The 15,124-nt window shown below is 43.2% G+C and overlaps 1 protein-coding gene and 1 pseudogene across 2 annotated transcripts; both read left to right on the top strand.

Moving 5' to 3' along the window:
* The first annotated feature begins 1,678 nt into the window (after positions 1–1,678).
* LOC311135332 (BBSome complex member BBS2-like) lies at positions 1,679–10,898 on the top strand (annotated as a pseudogene). Its single transcript has 18 exons — positions 1,679–1,684; positions 1,808–1,936; positions 2,051–2,263; positions 2,383–2,507; positions 2,633–2,694; positions 2,852–2,989; positions 3,056–3,139; positions 3,276–3,362; positions 3,569–3,710; positions 3,830–3,969; positions 7,731–7,867; positions 8,134–8,305; positions 8,533–8,692; positions 8,834–8,944; positions 9,037–9,123; positions 10,261–10,373; positions 10,470–10,619; positions 10,729–10,898. The product of its transcript is annotated as a BBSome complex member BBS2-like (transcript).
* Positions 10,899–13,084: 2,186 nt separating this feature from the next.
* On the top strand, positions 13,085–14,446 carry LOC311134599 (UDP-GlcNAc:betaGal beta-1,3-N-acetylglucosaminyltransferase 9-like; the record flags this gene model as incomplete). Its single annotated transcript, XM_084168335.1, has 1 exon — positions 13,085–14,446. The coding sequence occupies one exon, from the start codon at positions 13,085–13,087 to the stop codon at positions 14,444–14,446; it is 1,362 nt and encodes a 453-aa protein (XP_084024461.1).
* Between the last annotated feature and the right edge of the window lie 678 nt (positions 14,447–15,124).

Here is a 15,124-nt window from a genome sequence, read left to right as displayed (position 1 = left end):
TTCAGTTGTCACTTTTGCGGGAGGGTTGTGTTGTCATTGGTGCTGTGTTGAGAGCTTCCAGTCCCGTGGTTCCTTTATCTGCACACGAGCGACGAGCAACATTCGAATGTTAATGAATCACTTTGCGCTCGTCGACTGAGTGTTAGTATTTTTCTAGAATATCTTGCCTGAGTAAATGAGCTGTGTCATACCACAAACATGGTACAATGTGATAAGAATAGTCACCGTCAGCAGCCAGTCCTACAATTCATTACAAATGACAGTTATGAAAATAAAACAATGATGCATACAGACCTATTCTACAAGCCTTTCATAAATACTTTAATCTTTCATCATATAAAAAAAAGCATTTACTTCACCCTAATATGCGTCATAATCAATACAGAAATATAGAATAGAATAGAGAATAACTACAGCGTTTTTTTACAGCGTTTTTATTTATTGTTTAAAACCCCAAATACTGGTATTTTATTTAATATAGTCGGTTTATTCTAAACTCCATGAACGATGATGACTTCAAATCACTTGGTTGGTACGGTCGAATGATGTGTTCGCGACAAAGTAACTTCAGCAGCTTTGAGTGACAAGTGACGTCATTTGCAAGAGGGAAAGCGTCTTCTTGCCTTGGCACGTTAGCATGGTTGTAGCTAGCTAGCTAACCCAGAAACATTGACCGTTAAAGACAGCTAAACATCGAGGATTTCGGCAAGATATCGTCTCGCTTTATCAAATGGGCTAACTATATAAAATGTGTTGTATGTTCTGTCGACATATCTCATGCCTTGTTACATATGGAAATAGGGGGAATAAATATACCTAGCTAGTTAGCTACAGTGATGAGTAATCGCTGACTGACTTGTGGATGTGTTCATTTGGGAAAGAGAATTACTGAAATGTCGCACTGTAGTACTAACAATATTTGAATTAGTCATAGCTATGATAGATATCTATCTAGCTATCTGTTTATCTATGTTGGCTATTTTCGAAGACTAGGAGGAGCCAAAACAATGAACATTTATCTTGGCCAGGTCGCAGTTGTAAATGAGAACCTGTTCTCAACTGGCTTACCTGGTTAAATAAAGGTGAAATAAAATAAAAATGGACTGGAGCGCAAACAACTGGGATTAGCAAGATCAGGGTTTCCCAAACTCGGTCCTGGGGCCCCCTCTGGGTGCACGTTTAGTTTTTTTGCCCTAGCACTACACAGCTAACTCAAATAATCAAAGCTTGATGATGAGTTTGATATTTCAATCAGCTGTGTAGTACTAGGGCAAAAACCAAAATGTGGCCCCAGGACTTGGTTTGGGAAACAGCCCTGTGTTACTAGGTAACGCCGGGACACCCAGCGGGCGACTGGAGTAAGCCATTTCAAAATCAAATTTTATTTGTCACATGCGCGGAATACAATTTCATTACCGTGAAATGCCTACTTACAAACCCCTTAACCAACAATGCAGTTCAAGAAATAGAGTTAAGAAAATATTTACTAAATAAACTCAAGTAAAAAAAAAAAAAGTTACACAATAAAATAACAATAACGAGGCTATATACAGGGGTACCGGTACCGCATCAATATGCGGGGGTACAGGTTAGTCGAGGTAATTTGTACATGTAGGTAGGGGTAAAGTGACTGCATAGATAATAAACAGCGAGTAGCAGCAGTGTAAAAACAACGTTTATGAGGGTAATTTGGATGCAACATGCATGCATCTCCAGCAGTGATGATTCAATTTCATACTCATCTCAGAACAAACAACCAGCAGAACACGCACACAATATGTACTGTAATTGGTTATTTTTGTTTTAGGATTGTGCCACCATTTTGGTGCCTATATTCACCCTCAAGATGAACCATAAAATCAACCCGCGCATGGTTACAATGGGCAAGTTTAAAGGGATCCCCCCATGCCTCACTGCAGCCACACAATCAGGGAAGATATGACCTCGCCCAGTTCCCTTTGGTAGTTGCCATTTACATGTATGCATGAAGCTTGATGCATTGTAATATAGCACTCCAGCTCAAGTGATTCAATCTTCTCTCTTCTATCAGGTGTTCATCCATAACCCTCACATGCGTGGCCAGCGGAAGGCAGCCCACCGTCTGAGCCAGAGTGCCCAGGACTCGGACATCTCTTTGCTCAACATCAACCAGGCTTTGAGCTGCCTGACAGCTGGTACTCTAGGACCCAAAACCACTGGAGACACACAGACAAACCTGCTGGCCTATGACGTACACAACAATGCTGACATCTTCTACAAAGAGGTAAGCCAAGGACTGGACAGGAAACAATGATACAACATAATCATGTTTCTGTTGTAGTTGTATTACATAATAATACAGTTTTGCAAATAATAATGCTATGTCCTTTATATTCTCTCTAGGTGACAGATGGGGCCAATGCCATCGTTTTAGGGAAATTGGCGAACATTGAGTCCCCCCTCACCATCATCGGAGGAAACTGTGCCTTACAAGGATTTGACTGTGAGGGGATGACCAGTTCTGGACGGTATGGATCGTGTTCCTCTTGATCATGTGAACTGTTGTCCAACATTGAAATTGAAATAGGAAGAGTTTTACCACAATAAAGTAAATTATATCTGTTTATGTCTGTTTGTCTGGGTTCCTTTTCAGGTCACGGGGGATAACGTCCGGTCATTGGTTCTCTGTGTTTTACTGGCGATGGAAAAAATGAGGTGTGACATTTTATTTTGCAGAAGTTTCATCCAAAGATGAAAGCAAGTACTTTGCAATGTACAGCTAGACGACTTCAAATGTTGTTATTACATAAATATACTAGATCCTAAAATGGGTAATATACTGTACATATTTTATTTTGTCTGGTCTTTGCAGCTTCTTGTCGGATCAGAGGACTTTGACATTAGGTTATTCAAAGATGAACTTGTGAAAACTAGGTATAGCTCATATTGCATACCCAGAGCTGTGTTTCTGCTGCTATTTTATGTTTCAATACTTACAAAATCTTGCTGTGTATAGTACAGAAAATGTCAGCAAAGAGAGGATGTGTGCTGATTGTTCTCTCTTTGTGTCTTTCAGATGCATGGCAGCAGGTTTGCTTATGCTCTGGCCAATGGAACAGTGGGTGTATATGACCGCACTGCCCACTACTGGAGAATCAAGGTCCTGCACGTTTGAATGGGTGGAATATTAGTTTTCCTTCTTAATGCATCCCTGTCACTTTACACAAAACATATTGAATTTGCACCAGCTTTATGTTTAAAGATGTGCCAATAACGGTCCCTCTTTCCCTCTGCAGTCTAAAAACCATGCAATGAGCATCCATGTATTTGACCTTAATGCTGACGGTGTTGTAGAACTCATCAAGGGCTGGTCCAATGGAAAGGTAAACCACCTTGATGTGTCAGTCGATAATCGATTTAGAGCAATCAAGAAGACCTATTTGTTCAAATGAGTACAGAACCAATCAAGGAGAGTCTTCAAAGTCCTCTAATCCTTCACATTGTCTGGGACTGGTTGACACTTGGCACCAGCCTTTCCTCCAAGTGTTATGAATGTTGTAAGGCCCCTTGACTTCACCTTAATTTACAGATTGATGCATGGCGCGATCTAACAGGTGAAGCTATCTTCAAAGACAGCTTCTCGTCTGCTGGAGTGGTGGAGGGGGACTATCGCATGGATGGACAGATCCAGCTCATCTGTACCTCTGTGGAGGGAGAAGGGAAAGACATGAGTAGCACTACTAGCACTTCGTATAGGCCTAGTTTATTTGTGTGTATTCTCTCAGAATTTGCACCATATGTCGACTTGGTGCTGTCTTTGACATCCAATGTGTTGTATTCTTGTTGTCAGTGCGTGGCTACCTGCCTGCCAGTAAGGAGATGAAGGGGAACCTGATGGACTCCGGTGTGGAGCAGGATCTGATCCGAGAGCTGAGCCAGCGCAGGCAGAACCTGCTACTAGAACTACACAACAATGAGTAGAATGCCAAGGTTTCTAAGAACTATGGCTGACCCCATTTAGTCCACTGGTCGATTGTTTGGTCGATAGGCTGTTGGTCGACCGAGATTTTGTTAGTCGAGCAGTGGCAAATATAAATAAAAAAATGTTTCTGGCACATGAGACACTTGTCTGATTCACGCCTTTCTGAGCAGACTAAATCATTGTGGAGGCCGCAGGGTTGGCACTCCAGTATCATCAATAGTACATTTAGCCTACCGTTAATTCCCATCTACAATGTTTGTTTGGTTACGGTAATCATTTACATTTTAGTCATTTAGCAGATGCTCTTATCTAGAGCGACTTACAGTTAGTGAGTGCATAGATTTTCATACTGCCCCCCCCCCCCGTGGGAAACAAACCCACAACCCTGGCGTTGCAAGTGCCATGCTCTACCAACTGAGCTACAGGGGACTGTCTGTTAATGCATTCAATATATTATTATTACAGTCTTACCGTTGTCATTGTAGGAGTGGACATGTTGTGTGCGGAGTGCACTACGTAGGCTATACTTGTGAGAAAAAAGTTTAGGTTAATTTAATTCCATTTATGAGTTGTCAATTTATTAATTGTCTTTTGTTTGGAGTGCTCCTGTCAATCCTGAGTAAGGACACACACCTGATTACACATACAGTGAGGGGAAAAAAGTATTTGATCCCCTGCTGATTTTGTACGTTTGCCCACTGACAAAGAAATGATCAGTCTATAATTTTAATGGTTTATTTGAACAGTGAGAGACAGAATAACAACAAAAAAATCCAGAAAAACGCATGTCAAAAATGTTATAAATTGATTTGCATTTTAATGAGGGAAATAAGTATTTGACCCCCTCTCAATCAGAAAGATTTCTGGCTCCCAGGTGTCTTTTATACAGGTAACGAGCTGAGATTAGGAGCACACTCTTAAAGGGAGTGCTCCTAATCTCAGCTTGTTACCTGTATAAAAGACACCTGTCCACAGAAGCAATCAATCAATCAGATTCCAAAATCTCCACCATGGCCAAGACCAAAGAGCTCTCCAAGGATGTCAGGGACAAGATTGTAGACCTACACAAGGCTGGAATGGGCTACAAGACCATCGCCAAGCAGCTTGGTGAGAAGGTGACAACAGTTGGTGCGATTATTCGCAAATGGAAGAAACACAAAAGAACTGTCAATCTCCCTCGGCCTGGGGCTCCATGCAAGATCTCACCTCGTGGAGTTGCAATGATCATGAGAACGGTGAGGAATCAACCCAGAACTACACGGGAGGATCTTGTCAATGATCTCAAGGCAGCTGGGACCATAGTCACCAAGAAAACAATTGGTAACACACTACGCCATGAAGGACTGAAATCCTGCAGCGCCCGCAAGGTCCCCCTGCTCAAGAAAGCACATATACAGGCCCGTCTGAAGTTTGCCAATGAACATCTGAATGATTCAGAGGAGAACTGGGTGAAAGTGTTGTGGTCAGATGAGACCAAAATCAAGCTCTTTGGCATCAACTCAACTCGCCGTGTTTGGAGGAGGAGGAATGCTGCCTATGACCCCAAGATCACCATCCCCACCGTCAAACATGGAGGTGGAAACATTATGCTTTGGGGGTGTTTTTCTGCTATGGGGACAGGACAACTTCACTGCATCAAAGGGACGATGGACAGGGCCATGTACCGTCAAATCTTGGGTGAGAACCTCCTTCCCTCAGCCAGGGCATTGAAAATGGGTCGTGGATGGGTATTCCAGCATGACAATGACCCAAAACACACGGCCAAGGCAACAAAGGAGTGGCTCAAGAAGAAGCATATTAAGGTCCTGGAGTGGCCTAGCCAGTCTCCAGACCTTAATCCCATAGAAAATCTGTGGAGGGAGCTGAAGGTTCGAGTTGCCAAACGTCAGCCTTGAAACCTTAATGACTTGGAGAAGATCTGCAAAGAGGAGTGGAACAAAATCCCTCCTGAGATGTGTGCAAACCTGGTGGCCAACTACAAGAAACGTCTGACCTCTGTGATTGCCAACAGGGAAGTCATGTTTTGCAGTGGGGTCAAATACTTATTTCCCTCATTAAAATGCAAATCAATTTATAACATTTTTGACATGCGTTTTTCTGGATTTTTTTGTTGTTATTCTGTCTCTCACTGTTCAAATAAACCTACCATTAAAATTATAGACTGATCATGTCTTTGTCAGTGGGCAAATGTACAAAATCAGCAGGGGATCAAATACTTTTTTCCCTCACTGTAAGTCATGTTTTGCAGAGGGGTCAAATACTTATTTCCCTCATTAAAATGCAAATCAATTTATAACATTTTTGACATGCATTTTTCTGGATTTTTTTGTTGTTATTCTGTCTCTCACTGTTCAAATAAACCTACCATTAAAATGATAGACTGATCATGTCTTTGTCAATGGGCAAACGTACAAAATCAGCAGGGGATCAAATACTTTTTTCCCTCACTGTGGTAGTAGGCCTAGGATACCTGGCCTGCACGCAAATGTAGGCCTATAAATATGCCCATTTAGGGATCTGATACAATTTATGATTGTCTTAACTCACCATCACTGTGGAGCTTCTCAAAGTAATTTTTTCTTAGCCCAAACAGCAATTGAGAAGGACAATTGTTCTTCAACATAGCCTATTAGAAAAATCTTTCCAGCTCTCTCCCTTTCGATAACCACTCAGCATGAAAGGGGAAAAAAATGTCATGCTCTGATCCGGTGGAAACGTCATAAAATATGCCAACCTGATTACTTTGTATCCCTTGCGCAAATAGCCTACAGCTGTGTCTGTCCAGAGCTTACTGGAGCAGGAAACTGAGGGCCCAGAATATTTTCTACAATGTTGCAAGTTTGCTAGCTCATGCTGGACCAAGTTAATAGTTGACACAATGTGTCAAGTTCCTTGCAGACAGGCCATGCGTAGCCAATGTGGTTTTTATCAGGATATTGTCTACCTGCGGGCTGCAATGTTTTTATTTGTTGGCTTTAATGTTTTTAATTGTTGGCTTTATGTAGGCTACTTTTACATATTGGCAATGGCAATAGAAGTTACTTTTAGATTTGTATCATTTTCATTTAGATAGAATTTTGATTAACCACATGACATTGATTTTGAGATATGAAGACTTTATTATAAATGAAATGAAACTGTTCCACGAAAATGTGCATATGAAAATCATAACTGGCATACAGATCAGTAGAAATGGTACGATAACTTGGCACTCCAAATGGGAAAGGTTGCGGGAGGAGGAGGGTCGGGAACAGGTTTTTTTCTTCTGGTTAAGCGATATTGATCTCTGGCTCCCTCTTTAGTCATTTTATGTCATCATTTTTAATCGCAGTGCTTAAAGCATCAGACAAGCTCAGTAGTCTATATATAGTTGATTTTATTCAAACATAGGGTGTGTCTATATATGGAAAAATTCACGTTTTAACATTTAGACCAATCGATTGGTCGACCAAGATTGTTTTTAGTCGGGGACAGCCCTACTAAGAACACACACTGACAAACACTTTCACAGAATCAACTATGAGGATACAGCTACAACCAAACACACTTTTACATTCATATATACACACTGAAACTCTCTTTGAAGTAACTGATATTAGAAGAGAACGCTAAAGCCTACATGTACAATCAAACACCCACACCTCAGACAAACATTCAAACTTACTCTGAGGAGAACACTATGATCCTCCCACGCTATGTACAAGCAAACACACGCATAGGGTTTGTACCTTAGTGTAAAGGACTGTGTGTCTTGTGTCTCTGGTGACAGGCTGTCCCAGGGGCTTCAGAAGGGGATACCCAGATGGGGGTGATACCAGCCAATACCCAGCTCTAGACTGCCCTCTGTCAGAGTTGCCACAGAGTCCCAGAGGGCACACATAGAGCTCAGCATCTCCACGCCCAATGGTAAACACCATCACCCCACAGAGATACCCTCCCTACGAACCACTAACACACTCATGCACTGTCATCAAAACCCAGTAAGCAGCTCACTTACACAGCCCTAAAACCACACAGAAACTCACCATGCTGACCAAACCTCAGCCTGTCCCACATTGAACCCAATCACTCTCACCACTCACCATCCTATAATTCTAGAATGTGCAGCCTCATGTGGCTTGCTGTGGTAACTAAGTGGGCTGAGTACTGACCTCTTGGATTTCCCCCTACAGAGACCATCATTAGAGCCGTGCTGATGTTCGCTGAGGGAATTCTCGAGGGTGAAAGTCAGGTGGTACACCCCAGTGCCCAGAATCGGTCTGGTTGTATCCGTGTTCTCATCATTCCTCCCAAAGATATCCCTGTGGATCTACACATCAAAGCTTTTGTTGGCGGCAAGAGCAGGTACACATATTTTAATTATGAAAGAGACATAGCTGAGTCCTCTGCATAAATGTTTTAATGAAGTGATTTGCCAGTGAAATTCACACTTTAAAACAACCAATCATTTATTTTGACTATCAATTACTATCCAACTTTGTAACTTTAGCAGTACTTTAGCTCTGTCTAATAACAACAATATTAATTTTGTAATTTGAATGTGCTTATTCTTTCTCTTTCCTTTCCTCCAGCATTCAGTTCCACGTCTTTGAAATCACGCATCAGCTGCCTCTCTTCTCCATGTATGATCTTAATGTTGATCCTGAGGTATCTCAACCTACTGGGAAAGTCACCTTCACCATCAACGACAGGCCACAGAGAGTAAGCACATTCATTATTTGTATCTCTCTTGTACTCTAACTTACACACACACTTTCATGTGCTGTCACGTTCCTCTACAGACTCTTCCAAGCCCCTCTGGCATTCTGCTCCATAGTAATGTTAACTGTTACTACAGAATATCTCTATTCTCGTCTTTGGGTCATCATGTAGCTGAACCAGAACTTCCTTCTACTGGAGGGCATTGATACCCCAGATGTGATGTTCACCTCTCTGCGCGGTGGGGGACTACTCACAATAAGCATGCTAAGCACCAGTGGAGAGGTATGTCTACATGTGTTAACACGTATCTTTGTGCACGGGAGATCTGTAGTATTTCAAAATGGCCCTTCAGTGGTTCTTTGCTTTCCAATCAGATCACACTAAACACAGACGACATAGACCTACAGGCAGAGGCAGACTTCCCCACGTACTTTGGGGAGCTGCGGACCATCCTGACTGAGGTGAACAAACCTGTTCCCAGACTGCCCACCTCAACCTTCACACCAATAGCATTTCTCTCATTACCAACCTCACAACACCTTTGGTATGGCTTTATTTTTGTGTAGTTGGCCTATGTTCTCTGTCAGTCGACTCGGTTCGACGTCTAACTATGGGACACGCCCTCTTTTGCGGGTCATTGGTTAAAGCCTTATTCAATCATGCCTAACAGGCCAATCAGAGCTTTGTGGGTGTAAGCCCGCGTGTCTATATAACACCCTGCACTGCTCTGGTGTTCTGTTTCTTCGCCTCTTCACAAGTCTATTTGGTGACTAGCTCGTTAAGCAGCTTTCTTCAGAAAACTAGCTCTCAACTTAACTGTTCCTTCCGGGTGGGTTACCACCCCACCACAGAGCATTGAGTGGCTTATTTTCAGGAATTCTGCTAACTTCAGCTTCACTTTACAGAGTGAAGATACCTTAGTTAGCTTGTTAGCAGCACTTTTTGTCGTCGGCTAGCTACAGTACACCTGCTGCCTACACACAATTGGCGTTGTTAGCTAGCTAGCTCCACTGCATCCCGCTAATAGCAGGTTCCCACAAATTTTAGCTACTTCTACCTGGGGTCTCTAGCTCTACGTCGGTTTCCACCATTCGGCGTTAGCTAGCTGAACTTTCGAGTGTCTTGGCTATGTAGTGGGCTAACGGCTCCACTGGTGTTTTAGCTATAAAACCTTTGGGCTAAACCCCCATTCGGTTTGTTTGGCTAGCATGAGCGGTGCTGTTTCTTCAGTGTGTTACCCCACCATTGAAGCACCATCCCTTTTACATTCCCCTGTGAAAGATAACCCAGCCGTTCGTTCTACACACGAGTCGGCACTTGGTATCTCACGCGACGGCAATCTCACCAGATTGCCCCTCTTGCACGAGTCGTGTAAGAGGTAGTTCTTATAATGAGGAAACCAGAGCAGTGCAGGGTGTTATATAGACACCCGGGGCGTACACCCATAAAGCTCTGATTGGCCTGTTAGGCGTGATTGAATAAGGCTTCAACCAAAGACCCACAAAAGAGGGCGTGTCCCATAGTGAGATGTCTTCCTCGTCTCCTTCAGAGAACCGGGGTTACATACCGTAACCCAAAGTTACCAATTGTTTGAACAGGTAGATGACTATCACTCTGTCCACCAAATGCTGACGGCGGCCATTGCAGATCATTCTAATCACATCCGTAACATGCTGGTGCAGGCAGAGGACGCACGACTCATGGGGGACATGTGAGTGACGCCACACCAACCACCACCTCCCTGATTTCTCTGTAGGATTCCTCTGCTTGGCTTTTCTTTTCATCCCTTCATCTTTTTGCTTGACAGGAGGAACATGAAGAAGAGCTACATTGAGCTCTATGACCTGAACAGAGACCTGATCAATGAGTACAAGATCCGATCCAACAATCACAATGCTCTCATCGCCTACCTTAAGTCTGCCAACCAGGCCCATTCAGAGGGCAGGGAGACTGAGAGGTGAGTAGGGGTTTACAGGGTGATCAGTGGGGGATAGCGTTTGTAGAGGATTTAATGTGTTTTGAAGGGTTCGGGACTTTCCTAACCTCTCCTACTCTTTGTCTCTCTGTGGGTAAGCCGAAGAATCAGGTTATCACAGCCTGCCGAGATGCTATCAAAAACAATAATGTCAATGCCCTTTTCAAGATAATGAGAGCAGGCACAGCCTCTTCCTGTGGGCACCCCCTGTGTGAGAGGGGGGAGCCAGTCTGGGGGGAGCCAGGAGAGGAGGCTTTATAAGTGTGGCAAAAGTCTAGTTCTCTAGTGGCAAGGCCTGAAGAATAGTCAGTCCTCTCCTGCACCCCCAGATGCCATTGGTCAGCAGTGATGTTTTAGAGGAGTCAGTGGGTGGGAGTAACTGTCAAGTTGTAAATGTGGTTTTGTAGCAAAATAAATCTATACTCCTTTAATGTTAAATGGGACCAGCAGTGTGTGATACATGTTTACCTTTTGTAGATTGTAAATAGACAGGGAACTTTGTGTGTGTGCAGAAAATGTAAAGCTAAACTAAATGGTCTTTTAACTTAATATGTCTGTTTTTTGTTTTCATTGTAGTATTTTCATTCAACTCTTGTTGGTTGAATGAATGTCTTCAATGTCTCTCAGGCCAGAGTGCTGTTAAGTGAATTCAGCTCCTAAATTGCAGCCATTTAATACAGCTAGGGGCTAGAAGTACATATGGTGCTGTATTGCAAGGACATCAGTCACCATGATAAAAGTACAAAGTGTCTGACAAAAAAATAAGTCTGCTAGGTCCGGATCATTATGCGTCCCCGTTTCCCCTTACTTTATATTCTTGGAGAGTCTGTTTCCAGTTGCTGCGCTGGCATCTGGCTCACAGCTGGACCAGCGACTCCCACACGTGTCACGTGACCAGTGAAATGAACACCGTTAAAATGCTGTCTTGCCAATTTTGCACGTTTTTCAAAAGTTAACTCTACCCTACTGAGGCTCCCTCCATATACACCATGTAGGTCTGTATTCATTTCATGTTTTTTTCTCTCCATTTTAAACTTCGTTTTTGTTGGACCCCAGCACTGTCAGACTGCAGATTTCATACAGAAACCAGATGTTCCCGGGTTTGGCAGTGGCGCTATAAATTGTTTTGGTGACTTTCATCTGTCGTGGTAAGTATGATGACTGATGCGTAGATGTAATACTTTGTACACATATATACACTGATACAATACAAACGCTGTCATTCAATATAGGGCTCCCTGTATTATGTAAACATGCAACAGTCTGCCAATTATATGTAAATGCCATGCGTCATGGTAGGCTTTTTCATTTTTTACATGCGACAAACGTTTTCCTTCGAGGGTAAACGCATGCATGTCCGTTTTGCTGACGAAAAATGATGCATTTTCAGATGCATTTTTGCTCATTATAAACTGCACGGTGAACCAATAAATAATTACATTTGTGAAGGAGATTAAGATAGGAACATTAAGTTAGGAACACTGTTCTAATGCACACAAGACATCCTTTTCTATTTAGAAATCTTACATAAGATCCGACACGCCCTCCTATAGCCGAATTGACCAGATTTGGGGTTAGGTCCTATAGGAGAGGGTGGCAATGAAGTCGTTCTTCAAAATCATTTGGAACATTTTGGTCTGGCTTTCCATTTGCTTCTGAGGTGTCATTTGAACGCTAACTTGGAAACCGTGGTCAATTTCTGAAGACTACTGGGATATTATCTGTTCTGTTCCTTTGTCTGCTATAGGAAAATGTATGAACATTCTTGCATTAGTTCTGGAAATTGGAGGAAATTAGTTTGAATGGTTACAACTGCAGATATCACTGTAATGGAGCCTCAGATAATTTATGAATAATAAAATAAAATAAAAACAGGAAACAAAATATACAAAGTAACTGCAAATATAAATATAAAAAGTAACAACAACAACAAAAAACGTTTGCCAAATATATTTTTGTTCCTTTCCTTGCATGTTTACAATGTAATTATCGTGATTTATTTTCATATCTAGGAGTACAGCCTGCTGAAGAGATGGAGTGGAATGAATGTTGTGGACTAAAGCAAAAACCCCTCTGAGATACTGGAGTAGAAACATAAGGACCACAGAGTATTGGGTTACGGAGCATTATCCGGCAGGACCTCAGGGTCCCCCAGAAAACCTCTCAGGAATTGCTCCGCATGGATGATTGTAAAGTGGTTGTCCCACTGGCTATCATAAGGTGAATGCACCAATTTGTAAGTCGCTCTGGATAAGAGTGTCTGCTAAATGACGAAAATGTAAATGAAAATGTAATGATCAGTATTGTGAACTCTTCACAGGATGCTGTTTGGAGCTTTCTGCTCTCAGAGATCCTGAGGAAGAAGAAAATAAAAATTCATGGGAAAAGAGTTGTAAATGAAATCAGCCTTTGTAGACCTCAGAGGGAAATAGGTTCAGTGGGACACAATGAGGAGAATTCACATAAAAGGAGATGTTCTGTGCACCCTGCTCATGCTGGGGCTACTCGGTCTGCTGTTGTATGCCCACCAATGCTTCACTCCCACCTGGGACACCTGGCACTTAGAGCAGGGCTCTACAAGCTCCTGTGCTCTTCTAGGGACTCTACCAGAGAGCCACGTGACTAAACGGGTCCCCTCTACGCCCACAGATAAGACAAAGTGCCAGTCTGAGCCTCAGTCACATCCCAAGTCCAAACTTCAGTCTAAATCCAAACCTAAGACCAAATCTAAATCCAAGTCAAAGAAAGATAAGGGGACAAAGAATGTGGCCCCATCAAAGGCTGCTCCTGTTTTACCCACACAACCACCTTTTAACTTTGAGGGCTACCTAAGAGATAAGGACAATCGGGACTTCAAACTGCTGATAGACCAGCCAGGAAAATGCTCAGGCGAGCTCTACATGCTCATTACTATCAAGTCAGTAGCAGCAGACTTTGAAAGAAGGCAGGTAGTGCGGCACACCTGGGGAAGAGAGGGTGTGCTCCAGAATTTGCAGACAGTGAAGACTGTATTCCTCCTTGGGGTACCCAGGAACAAGACAGCCCTGCCTTTATGGGACCGGCTCCTTGCCTATGAGAGCCACACCTTTGGGGACATTCTCCTCTGGGACTTTGATGACACATTTTTCAATTTGACACTTAAAGAGACCCACTTCCTCCAGTGGGTGAATGACAGCTGCTCCAATGTCCAGTTCATCTTCAAAGGTGATGCTGATGTCTATGTGAATATAGACAACATTTTGCAGATGCTGAAGGGTCAGAAGCCTGATAAGGACCTCTTTGTGGGTGACATAATCCACCACGCCCGCCCCATCCGTCGGCGCAGCAGCAAGTACTTTGTGCCAGAGTTTGTGTATGGCCAGACTATGTATCCGTCATATGCAGGAGGGGGAGGCTTTGTGATGTCTGGTCACACCGCCAGGCGGCTGAGTGGAGCGTGTCAGCAGGTAGAACTATTCCCCATCGACGATGTGTTCTTAGGCATGTGCTTACAGAGAATTGGAGTGAAACCGTCACGCCATGAGGGTTTCCGTACATTTGGTATTGTGCGCCCCTCTGCTGCTCCCCACCTCCAGGTGTTTGACCCTTGTTTCTACAGGGAGCTGATGGTGGTACACAGTCTGACAGTGCCACAGATCTGGCTCATGTGGAACCTGCTGCATGACCCCCAGCTGAGCTGTCACAGTAAACTGGCCCCCACCCCGTGGCCCTTTAAGTGGAGGGGCAAGGTACTCGCGACAACAGGACAGAAGGACTCAGAGACTACAGTGGAACAGGACTATGATGGTAAAGTGTTTGTAAAGCATTGAGGGCTTTGTGTTATGTTGATTAGAGGGACTACACTGTGAAAGAGCCATTGGTATATGGAAACTGCGATTGAATGTTTGGTACAGTTATTTTTAGGTAATACAGGGGTTTTTGCTTAACAGTTTACAGCCATGGTAAATGTACCTTGTTTCTAAGAAAAAATCCTGTTTCATATATTTCTTGGAAACATCCTGGATGTAAAACTAGTTGGTAAATTTACTGTGGTGGTAATGTAAACGTGCCAGGTTGATTTTGTGCAGTTGAATATACAGTACAGTGTTGTAAATTAAGAAACTTTGGGTGCGTTCGTAAATTCACTCTGGCTATCTACTCCGATTTCATAGCACTCTCGTCTGAGTGTGTCTCAGCGCAGAATAAAAAATTATTTCCAGCAGCACAGTTACCGTCACCAATGCTCTGGATAACAATAAAACAGCCTAACCAGCTCTGCTAGGGCGAGTAAAATGGTCAGAGTGAGGTGTTCACTCATTTGTGTCTGGAAGTAGCTAGCAAGCTAGCCAACGTTAGCCATTTAGCTTGGGTGCTTGATTGCAGTTGTGAGGTCAGAACGCTCGGATTAACCCAACTCCTCGGCCAGAGCGTACAGTGTGCGCTCTGAACGCTCAGAGAGCAAAACGCTCTGAATTTACGAACGGACTATCTGACAACGCTCTGAATTT

This window comes from Coregonus lavaretus, assembly GCF_964263955.1.
Source record: "Coregonus lavaretus genome assembly, chromosome: 9".
Taxonomy (NCBI): domain Eukaryota; kingdom Metazoa; phylum Chordata; class Actinopteri; order Salmoniformes; family Salmonidae; genus Coregonus; species Coregonus lavaretus.
Note: the sequence above shows the minus strand (reverse complement) of the source record. Positions and strands in the feature narration are given on the sequence as shown.